This window comes from Triturus cristatus, chromosome 9 (assembly GCF_964204655.1).
Source record: "Triturus cristatus chromosome 9, aTriCri1.1, whole genome shotgun sequence".
NCBI classification, from domain to species: Eukaryota; Metazoa; Chordata; class Amphibia; order Caudata; family Salamandridae; genus Triturus; species Triturus cristatus.
In genome coordinates this window covers 3,805,410-3,826,025 of record NC_140592.1, presented here as the reverse complement: position 1 = coordinate 3,826,025, position 20,616 = coordinate 3,805,410, and the positions used below count along the sequence as shown (strand labels likewise).

The following is a 20,616-nucleotide window of genomic DNA, read 5'->3' as shown; positions in this document are numbered from 1 at the left end:
CTCTTGCGCTACTTAGCTCATCCTCTGCTGTATTCCTCTTCCCTCCCGATACCCAACCCTGGGTTGTTACCAGGCACGGATGAGGCACTGGTGCAACGAACGTTAACGAAATTTAACCTCACCAAGATCGGGGACTTATACCCGGGTGGGCACATTTTCTCGGCATCGGAAGACGCGCGATTCAGTGATGCTACATTCATGGACCGGTTCGTTCTTCGCCGGCTATATTGCGCCACGCGAGCGGAAATTAAGGGATTTCCCCTGGAGCCGGCTTCCTTGGAACCCCTCACCACCCTGATTGACAACGATACGGGGGCACATATTGTTTCCAAGCTGTACAAGGCGTGTGCAGCTCGGGTCCCATGTGCGGACGATCAGGCGCGGGAGGAGTGGGGAACGGACCTGGGTAGGCCTATCACGGACGAGCAATGGACGGCATGTTGCAAAGTCACCGACACGGTATCACTGAACAGTCGTCACAAACTCCTACACTATAAATTCCTGCGCCGTTGGTATATGACCCCTGATAGACTCCATTCCATTGATCCCGCGCGGCCGCACACATGCTGGAAATGCGCTGCACCACATGCCGATTTTGCACACATGTCCTGGACGTGTCCGAGACTGCAGACATTCTGGACACAGGTTCACAAGATCCTAGAAGAGATGCTAGGGCTTACACTGGTTCCCACTCCTGAGGTTGCATTGTTGGGTTACACCGTTAATTTCCCTAAGAATGTCCGTAGGCTGGCCTCTCTGGGGCTTCTTCTTGCCAAGAGGGAGATTGCAAGGCACTGGGGGGGTAAAACAGCTCCCACGTCCAAGACGTGGCTTACGGCCATGGCTTTCTGTAGCACGAATAGCGAGATCTACTCTAGTCGCCTCCCCACGGTAGCGCGCCCTAGGGACATCTGGGGCCCTTATAAAACATATATTGCGGGCTTACCTGGCTCAACCCCGCCATCCTCGAATCCCGGGATAGCTCCCACTGGAGTGGGGTAGGTCGTGCAGTACCAATGTTACGCAGATGTAGTGGTCATGTGAGGGTGCGGACGCAGGGCTTTTGGCTCCTGGGGTCAGGTGCTGTTTACTACATGGCGTTTTCCCATGACCGAGATATGAGCAGGGGAGGGGGGTGGCTTTGGAACCCTAGAGACAGATCCTTGGTCAGAGATCCCCCTGTTCCAGGTCAGACAGATGTTGATGATGGATTGGTAGATGGGGTCTTGTTGTCTGTTGCATTGATGATGTGGTATTGTTTATCTAAGAACCGGAAGTGTCACAATGTTGCTATTTACTTGCTTTCTGTTGTTCGCACAGCCGCAACCTTTGTATTATTTGATTTTTCTAATCTCAATAAAACTTTTCAAAACAAAAAAAAAATTTTTTTAATGATCAAGCTTGAAGGAACCTATTTAGTCAAAACACAGGTAGGTTAAAACCGTCACTCCCGTTATCCGGAAACCAGAGTGAGGGTGTTGTGGACTAATACAAGCACTACTAAGGCATCTCAAATCAATAGACCAAATGTTAGGTGCACCATGTTGCAGGGATTCCGCTTATGCGCAGAACTATGCGCAGGAACCCAGGCCCTCAGTGAATTGCGGTGTACCAAAAACTCACCTCAGACCCCAGAACCCCTATTCGGCCAGCATCAGTGTCCCATTCGTTATCCCAGGTTTAGCTCGGCGGTCCCAATGTATAGACAACCCAGAACAGGCGACTTAGTATATTTCTCAGGAATGGTGGGAATCAGAAACACCTTTTCGTAATTATTCTCGTACCAGTCCACAACAGAATAAACAGAGACACAGGAAAAGTTTAAAGAGTATATTATGAACCTCGTGTCCTAATATGCAGCAGTTTGGCTAACATTAGCAGACAAACGATTAAAATCAAAACCATCAGCATAGTTACAATACCATAGTCAATGAAAGGAGCAATCATACTAAAATGACAGTGGCTCTAGGCCACCTTCCTTTCTCTAACACACTAATAGTATTATTAGACTAATAAAAGGTCTCTACGCTTGAATGGGGAACCCCATACCGTATAGATCAGCTCAGAGAGTTCACATCACAGGATCAGCTATGCTCTGCTCCTAGGAACGCTCTTCTTCAGAATGTGTTGAAAACATGTAACACTGCAATATTAAAAGCATTAGACTTTCAGGTATTTGCAGCTGCGTGCATGTTATGGCTAAACTAGTGGGCCGATCAACCTAAACTCGAACAACATGCACAGTCTAGCGATCCAGACTGTTTCTGTTACACTGTGTACAGACCAAGGTCGCTATCCACTGTTCAAGATGTTAACAACAGACATTTCTCATGTGAAGCAAAGTCGAGTAAGCATTTCTCACTTCTAATAACATGTGACTACAGTGTCGTGTGCAAAAGCAGCAAAGGCAGCAGAAGCGGCAAAATGGCTTTCTAACATTTAACGCGGTTATGCTAACTTAGCGTTGTGCATAGGTAGATAACGATCATCACTACAGTCCTAATGTGTCCATCTCAGCCAGTGTCGAGTGTGGTCCTATTGTGTCCATCTCAGCCACTGTCGAGTGGGGTCCTATTGTGTCCATCTCAGCCAGTGTCGAGTGGGGTCCTAATGGGTCCATCTCAGCCAGTGTCGAGTGGGGTCCAAATGTGTCCCTCTCAGCCAGTGTGGAGTGGGGTCCAAATGTGTCCCTCTCATCCAGTGTGGAGTGGGATCCAAATGTGTTCAGCTCAGCCAGCGTTGAGTGGGGTCCAAATGTTTCCCTCTCAGTCCGTGTCGAGTGGGGTCCAAATGTGTCCCTCTCAGCCAGTGTCGAGTGGGGTCCAAATGTGTCCCTCTCAGCCAGTGTCGAGTGGGGTCCAAATGTGTCCCTCTCAGCCAGTGTGGAGTGGGGTCCAAATGTGTTCAGCTCAGCCAGTGTCGAGTGGGGTCCAAATGTGTCCATCTCAGCCAGCATTGAGTGAGGTCCAAATGTGTCCATCTCAGCCAGCGTTGAGTGGGATCCAAATGTGTCCATCTCAGCCAGTGTCGAGTGGGGCCAAATGTGTCCATCTCAGCCAGTGTCGAGTGGGGCCAAATGTGTCCCTCTCAGCCAGTGTGGAGTGGGGTCCAAATGTGTCTCTCTCAGCCAGTGTGGAGTGGGGTCCAAATGTGTTCAGCTCAGCCAGCGTTGAGTGGGATCCAAATGTGTCCCTCTCAGTCAGTGTCGAGTGGGTTCCAAATGTGTCCCTCTCAGCAAGTGTCGAGTGGAGTCCAAATGTGTCCCTTCTCGCCCAGTGTTTACTTGGGTCCAAATGTGTCCATCTCAGCCTGCGTTGAGTGAGGTACAAATGCGTCCATCTCAGCCAGCGTTGAGTGGGGCCCAAATGTGTCCCTCTCAGCCAGTGTCGAGTGGGGTCCAAATGTGTCCCTCTCAGCCAGTGTCGAGTGGGACCAAATGTTTCCCTCTCAGCTAGTGTCGAGTGGGACCAAATGTTTCCATCTCAGCTAGTGTCGAGTGGGGTCCAAATGTGTCCCTCTCAGCCAGTGTGGAGTGGGGTCCAAATGTGTCCCTCTCAGCCAGTGTGGAGTGGGATCCAAATGTGTTCAGCTCAGCCAGCGTTGAGTGGGGTCCAAATGTTTCCCTCTCAGTCCGTGTCGAGTGGGGTCCAAATGTGTCCCTCTCAGCCAGTGTCGAGTGGGGTCCAAATGTGTCCCTCTCAGCCAGTGTCGAGTGGGGTCCAAATGTGTCCCTCTCAGCCAGTGTGGAGTGGGGTCCAAATGTGTTCAGCTCAGCCAGTGTCGAGTGGGGTCCAAATGTGTCCATCTCAGCCAGCATTGAGTGAGGTCCAAATGTGTCCATCTCAGCCAGCGTTGAGTGGGATCCAAATGTGTCCATCTCAGCCAGTGTCGAGTGGGGCCAAATTTGTCCATCTCATCCAGTGTCGAGTGGGGCCAAATGTGTCCCTCTCAGCCAGTGTGGAGTGGGTTCCAAATGTGTCTCTCTCAGCCAGTGTGGAGTGGGGTCCAAATGTGTTCAGCTCAGCCAGCGTTGAGTGGGATCCAAATGTGTCCCTCTCAGTCAGTGTCGAGTGGGTTCCAAATGTGTCCCTCTCAGCCAGTGTCGAGTGGAGTCCAAATGTGTCCCTCTCGGCCAGTGTTTACTTGGGTCCAAATGTGTCCATCTCAGCCTGCGTTGAGTGAGGTCCAAATGTGTCCATCTCAGCCAGCGTTGAGTGGGGTCCAAATGTGTCCCTCTCAGCCAGTGTCGAGTGGGTCCAAATGTGTCCCTCTCAGCCAGTGTCGAGTGGGACCAAATGTTTCCCTCTCAGCTAGTGTCGAGTGGGACCAAATGTTTCCATCTCAGCTAGTGTCGAGTGGGACCAAATGTTTCCCTCTCAGTCAGTGTCGAGTGGGGTCCAAATGTGTCCCTCTCAGCCAGTGTCGAGTGAGGTCCAAATGTGTCCCTCTCAGTCAGTGTCGAGTGAGGTCCAAATGTGTCCATGTCAGCCAGTGTTGAGTGGGGTTCAAATGTGTCCATCTCAGCTAGTGTCGAGTGGGACCAAATGTTTCCCTCTCAGTCAGTGTCGAGTGGGGCCAAATGTGTCCATCTTAGCCAGTGTCGAGTGGGGCCAAATGTGTCCATCTCAGCCAGTGTCCAGTGGGGCCAAATGTGTCCCTCTCAGCCAGTGTCGAGTGGGGTCCAAATGTGTCCCTCTCAGCCAGTGTGGAGTGGGGTCCAAATGTGTCCCTCTCAGCCAGTGTGGAGTGGGGTCCAAATGTGTCCCTCTCAGCCAGTGTTTACTTGGGTCCAAATGTGTCCATCTCAGCCAGCGTTGAGTGAGGTCCAAATGTGTCCCTCTCAGCCAGTGTCGAGTGGGATCCAAGTGTGTCCCTCTCAGCCAGTGTTGAGTGGGGTCCAAATGTGTCCATCTCAGCTAGTGTCGAGTGGGACCAAATGTTTCCCTCTCAGTCAGTGACGAGTGGGGCCAAATGTGTCCATCTTAGCCAGTGTCGAGTGGGGCCAAATGTGTCCATCTCAGCCAGTGTCGAGTGGGGCCAAATGTGTCCCTCTCAGCCAGTGTCGAGTGGGGTCCAAATGTGTCTCTCTCAGCCAGTGTGGAGTGGGGCCCAAATGTGTTCAGCTCAGCCAGCGTTGAGTGGGGTCCAAATGTGTCCCTCTCAGTCAGTGTCGAGTGGGGTCCAAATGTGTCCCTCTCAGCCAGTGTCGAGTGGAGTCCAAATGTGTCCCTCTCAGTCAGTGTTTACTTGGGTCCAAATGTGTCCATCTCTGCCTGCGTTGAGTGAGGTCCAAATGTGTCCATCTCAGCCAGCGTTGAGTGGGGTCTAAATGTGTCCCTCTCAGCCAGTGTCGAGTGGGCTCCAAATGTGTCCCTCTCAGCCAGTGTCGAGTGGGGTCCAAATGTGTCCCTCTCAGCCAGTGTGGAGTGTGGTCCAAATGTGTTCAGCTCAGCCAGCGTTGAGTGGGGTCCAGATGTGTCCCTCTCAGCCAGTGTCGAGTGGGGTCCAAATGTGTCCCTCTCAGCCAGTGTGGAGTGGGGTCCAAATGTGTCCCTCTCAGCCAGTGTGGAGTGGGCTCCAAATGTGTTCAGCTCAGCCAGCGTTGAGTGGGGTCCAAATGTGTCCCTCTCAGTCAGTGTCGAGTGGGGTCCAAATGTGTCCCTCTCAGCCAGTGTCGAGTGGAGTCCAACTGTGTCCCTCTCAGCCAGTGTTTACGTGGGTCCAAATGTGTCCATCTCAGCCACCGTTGAGTGAGGGCCAAATGTGTCCATCTCAGCCAGCGTTGAGTGGGGTCCAAATGTGTCCCTCTCAGCCAGTGTTGAGTGGGGTCCAAATGTGTCCCTCTCAGCCAGTGTCGAGTGGGGTCCAAATGTGTCCCTCTCAGCCAGTGTCGAGTGGAGTCCAAATGTGTCCCTCTCAGCCAGTGTTTACTTGGGTCCAAATGTGTCCATCTCAGCCAGCGTTGAGTGAGGGCCAAATGTGTCCATCTCAGCCAGCGTTTAGTGAGGGCCAAATGTGTCCATCTCAGCCAGCGTTGAGTGGGGTCCAAATGTGTCCCTCTCAGCCAGTGTTGAGTGGGGTCCAAATGTGTCCCTCTCAGCCAGTGTCGAGTGGGGTCCAAATGTGTCCCTCTCAGCCAGTGTCGAGTGGGGTCCAAATGTGTTCATCTCAGCCAGCGTTGAGTGTGGTCCAGATTTGTCCCTCTCAGCCAGTGTCGAGTGGGGTCCAAATGTGTCCCTCTCAGCCAGTGTCGAGTGGGATCCAAGTGTGTCCCTCTCAGCCAGTGTTGAGTGGGGTCCAAATGTTTCCCTCTCAGTCAGTGTCGAGTGGGGCCCAAATGTTTCCCTCTCAGTCAGTGTCGAGTGGGGCCAAATGTGTCCATCTCAGCCAGTGTCAAGTGGGGCCAAATGTGTCCATCTCAGCCAGTGTCGAGTGGGGCCAAATGTGTCCCTCTCAGCCAGTGTTGAGTGGGGTGCAAGTATGTCTATCTTGGCCAGAGTTGAGTGGGGTCCTAATGTGTCCCTCCTAGCCACTGTTGAGTGGGGCCCTCTGCTGGTGACAGACCACAGTGCAGTAGATAGTAGGGTCCCAGAGATGGGTTAGTTTTGTTGCCTTTTGCCACCAGCCACCTCTAAGTGCATCCCTAGGCCCTCCTATACCGATTTCTACCACAAAGTCCCTGCTGATCATCCTGGCTCTGAATTTGCAGGACAAGTGCCAATTTTTTGGGGGGGGCCTTCCACTTTGCATTCTCTAAATGCAAATTAGTGTTGAGTGTGGTCCTAATGTGTCCATCTCAACCAGTGTCGAGTGCGGTCCAAATGTGTCCCTCTCAGCCAGTGTGGAGTGGGGTCCAAATGTGTTCAGCTCAGTCAGCGTTGAAGGGGGGTCCAAATGTGTCCCTCTCAGTAAGTGTCGAGTGGGGTCCAAATGTGTCCCTCTCAGCCAGTGTCGAGTGAGGTCCAAATGTGTCCCTCTCAGTCAGTGTTGAGTGAGGTCCAAATCTGTCCATGTCAGCTAGTGTTGAGGGAGGTCCAAATGTGTCTATCTCAGCCAGTGTCGAGTGGGATCCAAATGTGTCCATCTCAGCCAGCGTTGAGTGAGATCCAAATGAATCCCTCTCAACCAGAGTTGAGTGTGGTCCAAATGTGTCCCTCTCAGCCAGGGTTGAGTGGGGTCCAAATGTGTCCCTCTCAGCCAGTGTCAAGTGGGGTCCAAATGTGTCCCTCTCAGCCAGTGTCGAGTGGGGTCCAAATGTGTCCCTCTCAGCCAGTGTTGAGTGGGGTCCAAGTGTGTCCCTCTCAGCCAGTATTGAGTGGGGTCCAAATGTGTCCCTCTCAGCCAGTGTTGAGTGGGGTCCAAGTGTGTCTATCTTGGCCAGAGTTGAGTGGGGTCCAAATGTGTCCCTCTCAGCCAGTGTTGAGTGGGGTCCAAGTGTGTCCCTCTCAGCCAGTATTGAGTGGGGCCAAATGTGTCCATCTCAGCCAGTGTCGAGTGGGGCCAAATGTGTCCCTCTCAGCCAGTGTCGAGTGGGGCCAAATGTGTCCCTCTCAGTCAGTGTTGAGTGGGGTCCAAATGTGTCCCTCTCAGCCAGTGTCGAGTGGGGTCCAAATGTGTCCATCTCAGCCAGTGTCGAGTGGGACCAAATGTGTCCATCTCAGCCAGTGTCGAGTGGGACCAAATGTGTCCCTCTCAGTCAGTGTTGAGTGGGGTCCAAATGTGTCCCTCTCAGTCAGAGTTGAGTGGGGTCCAAATGTGTCCCTCTCAGCCAGTGTTGAGTGGGGTCCAAGTGTGTCTATCTTGGCCAGAGTTGAGTGGGGTCCTAATGTGTTCCTCCTAGCCAGTGTTGAGTGGGGCCCTGTGCTGGTGTCAGACCACAGTGCAGTAGATAGTAGGGTCCCACTGATGGGTTAGTTTTGTTGCCTTTTGCCACCAGCCACCTCTAAGTGCATCCCTAGGCCCTCCTATACCGATTTCTACCACAAAGTCCCCGCTGATCATCCTGGCTCTGAATATGCAGGACGAGTGCCAATTTGGGGGAGGGAGCTTCCACTTCGCATTCTCTAAATGCAAATTATTTTACATTTCATTAAAAGGCGCTGTATAATAGCGCCGAATAATCCATGTTTGTCCATAAGCATCAAACAAACACTACAGAAGTAAGTTCAGACAGTACTCCTTTCTTCTGCAGGCTCATGTGCCATTCCTGGATGCCTCTGCTCACTTCTCCGAAGAGGAATGGAAGCATCTGCAGCCAGTGTCGAGTGTGGTCCAAATGTGTGCATCTCAGCCAGTGTTGAGTGGGGTCCTAATGTGTCCATCTCAGCCAGTGTCGAGTGTGGTCCTATTGTGTCCATCTCAGCCAGTGTCGAGTGGGGTCCTATTTTGTCCATCTCAGCCAGTGTCGAGTGGGGTCCTAATAGGTCCATCTCAGCCAGCGTTGAGCGGGATCCGAATGTGTTCCTCTCAAGCCAGTGTGGATTGGGGTCCAAATGTGTCCCTCTCAGCCAGTGTGGTGTGGGGTCCAAATGTGTTCAGCTCAGCCAGCGTTGTGTGGGGTCCAAATGTGTCCCTCTCAGCCAGTGTTGAGTGGGGTCCAAATGTGTCCCTCTCAGCCAGTGTGGAGTGGGATCTAAATGTGTTCAGCTCAGCCAGCGTTGAGTGGGGTCCAAATGTGTCCCTCTCAGTCCGTGTCGAGTGGGGTCCAAATGTGTCCCCCTCAGCCAGTGTCGAGTGGGGTCCAAATGTGTCCCTCTCAGCCAGTGTCGAGTGGGGTCCAAATGTGTCCCTCTCAGCCAGTGTGGAGTGGGGTCCAAATGTGTTCAGCTCAGCCAGTGTCGAGTGGGGTCCAAATGTGTCCATCTCAGCCAGCATTGAGTGAGGTCCAAATGTGTCCATCTCAGCCAGCGTTGAGTGGGGTCCAAATGTGTCCCTCTCAGCCAGTGTCGAATGTGTCCCTCTCAGCCAGTGTGGAGTGGGGTCCAAATGTGTCCCTCTCAGCCAGTGTGGAGTGGGGTCCAAATGTGTTCAGCTCAGCCAGCGTTGAGTGGGGTCCAAATGTGTCCCTCTCAGCCAGTGTCGAGTGGGGTCCAAATGTGTCCCTCTCAGCGAGTGTTTACTTGGGTCCAAATGTGTCCATCTCAGCCAGCGTTGAGTGAGGTCCAAATGTGTCCATCTCAGCCAGTGTCGAGTGGGATCCAAGTGTGTCCCTCTCAGCCAGTGTTGAGTGGGGCCAAATGTGTCCATCTCAGCCAGTGTCGAGTGGGGCCAAATGTGTCCCTCTCAGCCAGTGTCGAGTGGGGTCCAAATGTGTCTCTCTCAGCCAGTGTGGAGTGGGGTCCAAATGTGTTCAGCTCAGCCAGCGTTGAGTGGGGTCCAAATGTGTCCCTCTCAGTCAGTGTCGAGTGGGGTCCAAATGTGTCCCTCTCAGCCAATCGTTACTTGGGTCCAAATGTGTCCATCTCAGCCTGCGTTGAGTGAGGTCCAAATGTGTCCATCTCAGCCAGCGTTGAGTGGGGTCCAAATGTGTCCCTCTCAGCCAGTGTCGAGTGGGGTCCAAATGTGTCCCTCTCAGCCAGTGTCGAGTGGGGTCCAAATGTGTGCCTCTCAGCCAGTGTAGAGTGTGGTCCAAATGTGTTCAGCTCAGCCAGCGTTGAGTGGGGTCCAGATGTGTCCCTCTCAGCCAGTGTCGAGTGGGGTCCAAATGTGTCCCTCTCAGCCAGTGTCGAGTGGGGTCCAAATGTGTCCCTCTCAGCCAGTGTGGAGTGGGGTCCAAATGTGTCCCTCTCAGCCAGTGTCGAGTGGGGTCCAAATGTGTCCCTCTCAGCCAGTGTCGAGTGGGGTCCAAATGTGTCCCTCTCAGCCAGTGTCGAGTGTGGTCCAAATGTGTTCAGCTCAGCCAGCGTTGAGTGGGGTCCAGATGTGTCCCTCTCAGCCAGTGTCGAATGAGGTCCAAATGTGTCCATCTCAGCCAGCGTTGAGTGGGGTCCAAATGTGTCCCTCTCAGCCAGTGTCGAGTGGGGTCCAAATGTGTCCCTCTCAGCCAGTGTCGAGTGGGGTCCAAATGTGTCCCTCTCAGCCAGTGTGGAGTGTGGTCCAAATGTGTTCAGCTCAGCCAGCGTTGAGTGGGGTCCAAATGTGTTCAGCTCAGCCAGCGTTGAGTGGGGTCCAAATGTGTCCCTCTCAGCCAGTGTCGAGTGGGGTCCAAATGTGTCCCTCTCAGCCAGTGTGGAGTGGGCTCCAAATGTGTTCAGCTCAGCCAGCGTTGAGTGGGGTCCAAATGTGTCCCTCTCAGTCAGTGTCGAGTGGGGTCCAAATGTGTCCCTCTCAGCCAGTGTCGAGTGGAGTCCAAATGTGTCCCTCTCAGCAAGTGTTTACTTGGGTCCAAATGTGTCCATCTCAGCCAGCGTTGAGTGAGGGCCAAATGTGTCCATCTCAGCCAGCGTTGAGTGGGGTCCAAATGTGTCCCTCTCAGCCAGTGTTGAGTGGGTTCCAAATGTGTCCCTCTCAGCCAGTGTCGAGTGGGGTCCAAATGTGTCCCTCTCAGCCAGTGTGGAGAGGGGTCCAAATGTGTTCAGCTCAGCCAGCGTTGAGTGGGGTCCAGATGTGTCCCTCTCAGCCAGTGTCGAGTGGGGTCCAGATGTGTCCCTCTCAGCCAGTGTTGAGTGGGGTCCAAATGTGTCCCTCTCAGCCAGTGTCGAGTGGGATCCAAGTGTGTCCCTCTCAGCCAGTGTTGAGTGGGGTCCAAATGTTTCCCTCTCAGTCAGTGTCGAGTGGGGCCCAAATGTTTCCCTCTCAGTCAGTGTCGAGTGGGGCCAAATGTGTCCATCTTAGCCAGTGTCGAGTGGGGCTAAATGTGTCCATATCAGCCAGTGTCGAGTGGGGCCAAATGTGTCCCTCTCAGCCAGTGTTGACTGGGGTCCAAGTATGTCTATCTTGGCCAGAGTTGAGTGGGGTCCTAATGTGTCCCTCCTAGCCACTGTTGAGTGGGGCCCTCTGCTGGTGACAGACCACAGTGCAGTAGATAGTAGGGTCCCACTGATGGGTTAGTTTTGTTGCCTTTTGCCACCAGCCACCTCTAAGTGCATCCCTAGGCCCTCCTATACCGATTTCTACCACAAAGTCCCTGCTGATCATCCTGGCTCTGAATTTGCAGGACGAGTGCCAATTTATTTTGGGGGGGGCCTTCCACTTCGCATTCTCTAAATGCAAATTAGTGTTGAGTGTGGTCCTAATGTGTCCATCTCGGCCAGTGTCGAGTGGGGTCCAAATGTGTCCCACTCAGCCAGTGTGGAGTGGGGTCCAAATGTGTTCAGCTCAGCCAGCTTTGAGGGGGGTCCAAATGTGTCCCTCTCAGTAAGTGTCGAGTGGGGTCCAAATGTGTCCCTCTCAGCCAATTTCGAGTGAGGCCCAAATGTGTCCCTCTCAGTCAGTGTTGAGTGAGGTCCAAATGTGTCTATGTCAGCTAGCGTTGAGGGAGGTCCAAATGTGTCTATCTCAGCCAGTGTCGAGTGGGATCCAAATGTGTCCATCTCAGCCAGCGTTGAGTGAGATCCAAATGTATCCCTCTCAACCAGGGTTGAGTGTGGTCCAAATGTGTCCCTCTCAGCCAGGGTTGAGTGGGGTCCAAATGTGTCCCGCTCAGCCAGTGTCGAGTGGGGTCCAAATGTGTCCCTCTCAGCCAGTGTCAAGTGGGGTCCAAATGTGTCCCTCTCAGCCAGTGTCGAGTGGAGTCCAAATGTGTCCCTCTCAGCCAGTGTCGAGTGGGGTCCAAGTGTGTCCCTCTCAGCCAGTATTGAGTGGGGTCCAAATGTGTCCCTCTCAGTCAGTGTTGAGTGGGGTCCTAATGTGTTCCTCCTAGCCAGTGTTGAGTGGGGCCCTCTGCTGGTGACAGACCACAGTGCAGTAGATAGTAGGGTCCCACTGATGGGTTAGTTGTGTTGCCTTTTGCCACCAGCCACCTCTAAGTGCATCCCTAGACCCTCCTATACCGATTTCTACCACAAAGTCCCTGCTGATCATCCTGGCTCTGAATATGCAGGACGAGTGCCAATTTGGGGGAGGGAGCTTCCACTTCGCATTCTCTAAATGCAAATTATTTTACATTTCATTAAAAGGCGCTGTATAATAGCGCCGAAGAATCCATGTATGTCCATAAGCATCAAACAAACACTACAGAAGTAAGTTCAGACAGTACTCCTTTCTTCTGCAGGCTCATGTGCCATTCCAGGATGCCTCCGCTCACTTCTCCGAAGAGGAATGGAAGCCTCTGCAGGACTGGCAACAGGAACTGTACAAGAGCGTGATGAAGGAAATTCACCAGGCCTTGATCTCACTTGGTAAGGTTTTATATTCTAACAAACGTCTGGGTTTATATTTAACAAATCCTCAAATCTCTTCCTTTTTGGCAGTTACCTTTCATTAACCTGTACAATATTTATTTTTTTCAATATTTGTGCCCACTGTATCTTGTAAGGTGTGTTGAGAAGTGAAGTTTAAGTCAAACCTATAGATCAGAAACCGGATTTGCAGATTTGTAGTGATGGGAAATTCTCTAATGTCTGGAGGAAAATGCTCTATTTGGATGAGAACCCAATAGCTTTTTTTCATCCAGTGCTTAATTTGAGCTGGTGGCCGCAGGTGGGGTCTGCCACAACACATTTTTGGGGACCAGCACTTATGATTTTTGCGTGCCACCAGTAGCTCACAGACACCATCAGAGTAGCTCGCAGCCTTGAGTTCCTTTTTAGGTTGAGCCTAGAGGCAGAGCGCATGTGCTGCGTTGGGAGTCATGCTGTAATCCTTCTGGGAGGTTTGAAGACACACGCCCACCACTTTTCATTGGTTACTTGGTCCGCCTTTATAAATTCCGTAGTTTTGGTTGGTGGATAGAGTACATTTTTCCCGCCTTATAGCTGTTTTGTTCCTGCCCTAGTGACTGTCCCTGCTACATGGCTCCTTTCGATATTGGCCATATGTTTTGGTACCCGCACTACTTTTCCTTTTGCCTCGGCTTGTTTTGTAATTTCCTGTTGTGTTTTACTTTGCTCCCGCCCCCCCCTCCCCTTGTCCTTATTCACGTTGCGCCCGCCCCCCTCTCACTGTCAGTATTCCCTTTCTTCCCGCCCCCTCCCGCCGTACTTTCTGTTGCCTTTCTTCCCGCCGCCGTTGTCCGCGTTGTCTTTTTTCCCGCCTCCCGCTTTACTTTCTGTGTCCCTTCTTCCTGCCCCCCTCCCGTGACCCGCACTGCCATAACTGCCTGGGAAAGAGGTACGGCATATGTGCCGGACCTGTGAGGGAGGTTTGTTTCTATTCTACTTGCCCTTATTGCTCATTTTATTTAAATGCGTGAATTGATTCGCCGAGCCGCACCTGGGAGGGAGAGGAGAGGTGAGGTGAGGAGGGTGAGGGGGATTCCCGCAGTCCTGGGCAGAAGAGCACACAATCGTGTGGCGGGCGGTCCGTCGGTGCACACTTTAATATCCAAAGTGCCCCTTCCTTTATTCTTTCAGCGTGAACAGACCATCAGCATGCACAGGCTGTCGTGTTCAGCATGCACAGGCTGTCGTGTTCAGCGTGCACAGGCTGTCGTGTTCAGCATGCACAGGCTGTCGTGTTCAGCATGCACAGGCTGTCGTGTTCAGCATGCACAGGCTGTCGTGTTCAGCGTGCACAGGCTGTCGTGTTCAGCATGCACAGGCTGTCGTGTTCAGCATGCACAGGCTGTCGTGTTCAGCATGCACAGGCTGTCGTGTTCAGCGTGCACAGGCTGTCGTGTTCAGCGTGCACAGGCTGTCGTGTTCAGCGTGCACAGGCTGTCGTGTTCAGCGTGCACAGGCTGTCGTGTTCAGCGTGCACAGGCTGTCGTGTTCAGCGTGCACAGGCTGTCGTGTTCAGCGTGCACAGGCTATCGTGTTCAGCGTGCACAGGCTGTCGTGTTCAGCGTGCACAGGCTGTCGTGTTCATGAATTTGTATTTCCCTGGTGTAGCGGCACGTACGACTGACTTTATGAGCAGTGCACTTTAGAGACTTTCTGCACTTTCCTTACATTTAACCTATGAAATGTTAAAATACTGACCGTATTCGCCCACATTTTCTTTCAACAGCAATTGTTCGATATACCTTTAGAAGCAGGTCTCAGTGAACTATATTCGGCTTCGAGCCCCTGTGGGCCACAGTCCCCAGAATCCCTCCAGTGTCAAAGAGCTTATCCATTCACAGGCTCGGAGACTGCCCTTGGTACAGTTAACATCATTTGTGTGCTGTGGCACCTCCTCCTTGGAAATAGACCTACAGAAAGGTGCATTTTATAAAGAAACGTCCTGCTGCGTGCCTGTTACTGAGCAAAAGCACCTCTGAGGAGGACCTGCGGCTGCGATCACTGGACGTTCTTTCAATCTGCGCTCCAAAGTTAGTGTTTGTTACTTAAGCATCGCGATGGACTTCTTTGCTCTCTCTCTCTCTCTCTCTGAACCACCACGGACTCTAGGATTTTCTCTCGCAGATCCCAGCATGTCTGCCCTTTTACCCTCTACTTGCCAGTTCATCTGCGGAAGGCACGATCCTGGATTCACAAAAACATTTGGCTAAATGCAGCTTTTTATTTCTCTGTCCTGGGGAGTCGCTATTGGCTATTTCTAAGGCAATGTGCCTCTGTTCTTAAAATGGTTCTTTTGGCTTCGGTTTGCTTTGTTTGACTTTCTAAACCCCAATGCTTTCCGTTGTGGTTGGTTTTGTTTCGGTTATCTTGGTGAAGTGCTGTCTAATGCGAAGCACATGAATCCTCACTGTTGTAATTGGACTCTGAATTTCCACACTTTTTGTTTAGCAAACAATACCTCTTTTCATTCTAGCACTTCTTTACATTTTCTGTCTGAGCATACTTATTAGACTATGTGATGAACACTTTTTGTTTAAATATGCTTCATTCCTCGCTGCACCCTTCATGTTGCTTCTCCTCACTCGAGTCCTCTGTGTTACTACCACCGAAAAAAAAAATACTTTTATGCCACATTATTTTAATTTACCAATCCAACTCAGTTGGTATATAATAACAAGCATTGGCCTAGCCAATATGTCTCGCTTTTGGGATCTTATAAGTGTTTAGCCATTGTGAGAAGGTGGCCTGATATATGGTGTCCACTAGTTCTAGTGGGCACCTTGTATCAGTCCAAACAACCCCTTATGGTGATAGGTTAAAGACAACCTTTATTGAAAGCTATCCTAGTGGTAGCTATGGAGAGCAGCCTTCAGGCTAAGTCTTGAAGGAATGTAAAGCAGCTTGTTTTTACCGGTCTATAATCTCTTGAATGACCAAATGAAAGGAGAACCACACCAGGTATATATTCAAAATATATGTATTTAAGATAAGTCACACCCCTCTAGTCTCTTTATGAGACTGGAGTTCGAAGTACTTCAGTTACAAGTGTTTAAGCATCAGTAAAAGCACAAATACACGTTTGGGCCCTAGGGGCGTACCAAACCATATACTAAGAAAGTGGTAAAAGAACCACGACTGAGATAGGCAAGGTGCCTATCACCTCTAGAATCGCTGGGACCCCAAGGAACCACCCAAGGTAGGGACGTCGGGGACCGCGGGTTCCTATTACTTTCTATGGGGAATGTCGCGGTTCGAATTAAAAAAATTAGGGACATTTCATATCGAACTAGGACCTCGGGTCACTCGTGGAGTGGAGGCCAACAATCTTCAGTGCAGGAGGTGCTCAAGGCTGGGGCTACTCGGAGCCCAAAGCACAACTTCGAGGAGGACCAGGAAGGTGTTGTTGCTGCAAAAGTTTACGGTGTCCAGGGGTCACGGTTCCACGTTACCCACGATAGCCACGGGTCTCAGCTTTGCTGTGGACTCAGGGTAGCCTCGGGGAAGTCTGGAAATCCACCTCTGGTGATGCAGAGACTTCGGCGTCCGGCAGGAGCTTCAGTAATGTAGACCGGTCAGTTGCTCCTTTGGTGTCTGCCCAGCAGGGGAGTCACTCCTTGACCCCAAGGGAGATTTATTCCGTCTTCTAGTCGTGATAGAAAGTCGAAGGTCCAGGATATATGTTTCAGAGGTTCGTCCAGGGTAATCGAAAGTCCTAGGGACGGGGTTCCTATACTTATACTAAGTTTAGGGGAAGGACTACCTCTAAGGCTCCACCTATGGGTGGGCCTGGGGTGGGGGTGGTTACACCCCTTCCCCTTTGTCCAGTTTCGCGCCAGAGCAGGGGCTGAGTGCCCCTGCAACCAGTTTGAACCGGGCTATGCACAGGGACACCTTGTGTGCCCCAGGCAGTGTCTCAAAAGCATTCCCTGAATGCACCCACCCTGCCCCAATACACATCAGCCTGTCTGGGGAGGGGGTTACACCTCCCTGTGACAGGAAACCTATTGTCCAGGCCTCCCCTGCTGGAGTTTCCCCCAGCAGCAGGAGGCCAGACCCGTGTTTGTGGCAGTGGCATCCATTTTGTGATGCCAGGGCTTTGAAAGGATTTAACCGGGTTTAGTCAGTGTGAACATGTCTCTCCCTCTAGAAGGGTGGAATGCTACACCCGCCGCCAGAACTGGTGGGGGGGGGGGGGTATTATTCCAAAGCGTTTGACACCAAACACAACATGTTTTGATGCAGCCATTCCAAAGTTAGCATTTACCGCAAGGTTATAATGCACTTAAGAGTATATGGTATGGCTGTATCACAGAACAGGCATAAGGAAGTATTTCTGAAAGCTGCAGAGGAGCTCAGCTCATGCTTGGGTACCCTCTCACATGAAACCAAGCACTCTGCCTTCAGGATTGTCAAGGCCTGCCATAGGAGTGGCTTATAGGTTTATATGTGTCTGTATAAGGTAGTGATATAGGTAGCCTATACCACAGTAAGGGGTGCAAGCACACCCTTACCCAGGTTGCAGTAGCCGACCTGTGGTGTCATTTTGGAGTGCTTCCCAGGGGTGGCATAAAACATGCTGCAGCCCCTGGTAGGCCTCTGAGGTACCTATGCCCTAGGTACATAGTATATCATATACTAGGGGCTTATAAGGCACTCCAGAATCCAATTAGATATGTACCTAATGTACATGGAAACCATTTTAGAGAGGAAGCAGCTAGGCTGTGGTCCTGATTAGCAGGGCCACAGCCAGACTAAAGTCTAAAAACAGTGAAACACCAGCAAAAAGTGGGGTTACCCATGTGAAGCAGATCCTACTCGCCTACACAACCCCACCCCCCAAATGCAGGGACATTAAACTAACCTTGACCAGTTGAGTCTTCATGTTCTAAGTGGAAATACCTATAGAGTTCATCTGCATTGGCATGGTTACTCTCAGGTCTATGTTCCACTGTAAAGTCCATCCCCTGTAGGGAAATGGACCACCTAAGCAGTTTGGGGTTTTCACCCTTCATTTGTCTTAGTTATAAGAGGGGCTTATGGTCTGTCTGAACAAGGAAGTGAGTACCAAACAAGTATGGCCTCAACTTCTTCAGAGCCCAAACCACAGCAAAGGCCTCCCTCTCAATAGCTGACCAACGTTTCTCTCTAGGGGTCAGCCTTTTGCTTATGATAGCTACTGGCTGATCCTGACCTTCTTCATTCAATTGTGACAGTACAGCCCCAACCCCCAATTCAGATGCATCAGTTTGAACAATTAACTTTTTGGAGTAGTCAGGACTCTGCAGAATGTGAGCAGTACACATGGCCTGCTTCAGGTCATCAAATGCCTTTTGACAGCTAGCTGTCCACTGAACCTTTTTGGGCATTTTCTTAGACGTTAAGTCATTCAAGGGTGTCACTATTGATCCATACCCTTTGACAAATCTCCTATAGTACCCAGTCAGGCCTAAGAAGGCTCTCACCTGAGTCTGGATAGTTGGAGAAGTCCATTCCATTATGGTCTGGATTTTGCTCTGCAATGGTTGAACCTGGCCTCCACCTACGAGGTGGCCCAGGTACACAACCTGACTCTGCCCTATCTGGCACTTAGTAGCCTTGATAGTTAGGCCTGCTTTTTGCAGAGCCTCCAAAACATTCCTTAGGTGGACCAGGTGATTCTCCCAGGTGGAGCTAAAATCAGCAATATCATCTAGATATGCTGCACTAAAGCCTTCCAGGCCTGTGAGAACTGTATTCACCAACCTTTGGAAAGTGGCAGGTGCATTTTTCAAACCAAAGGGCATTACCACAAATTGATAATGCCCACTAGGGGTAGAACATGCAGTTTTTGGCTTTGCATCATCAGCTAGTCTGATCTGCCAGTAGCCAGCTGTCAAGTCAAATGTGCTTAGAAACTTGGCTGAGGCCAAACTATCTATTAGCTCATCTGCCCTTGGTATTGGATGACCACCAGGCCTAGTCACTGTATTGAGACCCCTGTAGTCCACACAAAACCTCATCTCTCGTTTTCCACCACTGGTGTGAGGTTTTGGTACAAGGACCACTGGACTAGCCCAAGGGCTATCTGAGGGCTCAATCACACCCAGATCCAACATTTTCTGGACTTCTGTCCTGATACAGTCCCTGACATGGTCAGGTTGCCTATAAATCTTATTTTTAATAGGCAGACTGTCCCCAGTGTCCACTTCATGAGTGCACCAGGTAGTCTGACTTGGAGTCACTGAAAACATGTGTCTGAACTGATTGAGAACCTGTCTGCAATCAGTTTGCTGCTGGGCAGTGAGGCTGCCTGCCAAGGCTACACCATCAACTGACCCATCATCAGGGTTCTGTGAGAGGAGGTCAGGGAGTGGGTCACTCTCTTCCTCCTGTTCCTCATCAGTTGCCATGAGCAAGCCCATGTCAGCCCTGTCCACATATGGCTTCAGCCTGTTGACATGGAGAACCCTATGGGGACTCCTAGGGGTTCCAAGGTCTACCAAGTAGGTAACCTCCCCTTTCTGTTCAACAATAGTGTGGGGTCCACTCCACTTGTCCTGGAGAGCTGCTGGGGCCACAGGCTCCAACACCCACACTTTCTGTCCTGGCTGATAAACAGTCAGTACAGCCTTTTGGTCATGCCAGGCTTTTTGCAGTTCCTGGCTAGCCTCAAGGTTTTTGTTTGCCTTTTTCATGTACTCAGCCATCCTGGAGCGGAGACCAAGTACATAGTCCACTATGTCTTGCTTTGGGGGCTTGAGAGGTAACTCCCATCCTTCCTTCACCAAACACAATGGACCCCTGACAGGGTGACCAAACAGAAGTTCAAAAGGGCTGTAGCCAACCCCCTTCGGAGGCACCTCCCTGTATGCAAATAAAAGGCAGGGCAAGAGAAGGTCCCATTTTCTCCTAAACTTCTCTGGGAGTCCTTTAATCATGCCCTTTAAGGTTTTGTTGAACCTTTCAACTAAACCATTGCATTGTGGGTGATAGGGTGTGGTGAATTTGTAATTCACTCCACACTCCTTCCACATAGCAGTTAAGTAACTGGACATAAAGTTTGAATCTCTGTCAGATATTACCTCCTTAGGAAAGCCTACTCTGGAGAACACACTCAAGAGTGCTGTAGTGGTCCTTAGGGGAATTGCTTCTGGATACCTGGTGGCATGATCCACTACCACCAGTATAAACCTGTGCCCAGATGCAGTTTGAGGATCCATGGGACCAACTATGTCAATCCCAACCCTCTCAAAGGGAACCCCTACCACAGGTAGTGGTATCAGGGGGGGCTTTGTAGTGCCACCTGCTTTGCCACTGGCTTGGCAGGTCACACAGGAGCGACAAAACTCCTTTGTGTCTTCAGACATGTGTGGCCAGTGAAAGGGAGGAACAATTCTGTCCCAAGTCTTGTTCTGGCCTAAGTGTCCGGCTAAGGGAATATCATGGGCTAATGTCAATAGGAAGCCCCTAAACTTCAGAGGTATAACCAACCTCCTGGATGCACCAGGCTTGGGGTCTCTACTCTCTGAGTAAAGGAGTTCATCATCCCAATAGACTTTATGGGTGCCACTAGCATTCCCAGCAGCCTCATCAGCAGCTTGCTGTCTGAGGGTTTCAAGAGAGGGGCAGGTTTTCTGCTCCTGGCTCAGATCAGACCTGGAAGGGCCCCCTGTCCCCAAGAACTCAACCTGATCTGGTTTAAGCTCCTCTGGGTCAGTTCCTTCTTCAGGCTCAAGATCATCTCCCTGAGGAGACTGATCAGTTTCCTGAGACAGGTGGGAATGCTCCGCCTTAACCCTACTGCTCCTCCTCTTGTGAGGCACCTGGTCCATTATTCCAGAATCCAGGGCCTGTCCAGCTTTTGACATTTTAGCCTGTGACCTAGTCACAGCAAAGACATGTGCAGGGATCCCTAACATTTCTGCATGAGTCCCGAGTTCCACTTCAGCCCAAGCTGAAGTTTCCAGATCATTTCCAAGCAAGCATTGTACTGGCAGGTCTGCACTTACCACAACCTTCTTAAGGCCAGTTACCCCTCCCCAGGAGAAGTTAACAACTGCCAGAGAATGGTCTGTTCTGACATTGCTAGCATTGGTCACTTGGTACATTTCACCAAGAATAATCTGCCCAGGATCCACAAGATCTTTTGTCACCATAGTGACACTTGCTCCTGTGTCCCTGAATGCCCAAGCTTGTACTCCATTTATTAAATGCTGCTGTCTGTATTTGCCCAGGTTACTGGGGCTCACCAAGGGGG

General features: G+C 51.2%; 1 protein-coding gene across 4 annotated transcripts in view; it reads left to right on the top strand.

The window, feature by feature from the left end:
* The window catches only part of LOC146797227 (zinc finger protein 425-like), a 263,301-nt gene that overhangs the window by 83,976 nt on the left and 158,709 nt on the right, over window positions 1–20,616 (top strand). For 3 of the 4 annotated variants that reach the window (XM_085624184.1, XM_085624183.1, XM_085624182.1), the window contains exon 2: window positions 12,212–12,338. In XM_085624184.1, coding sequence (XP_085480310.1) covers window positions 12,212–12,338 — 127 coding nt within the window. Of the gene's footprint in view, window positions 1–12,211; window positions 12,339–13,169; window positions 13,301–20,616 lie in introns of those variants that run through there. The other variant, XM_085624185.1, reaches the window with a different exon arrangement.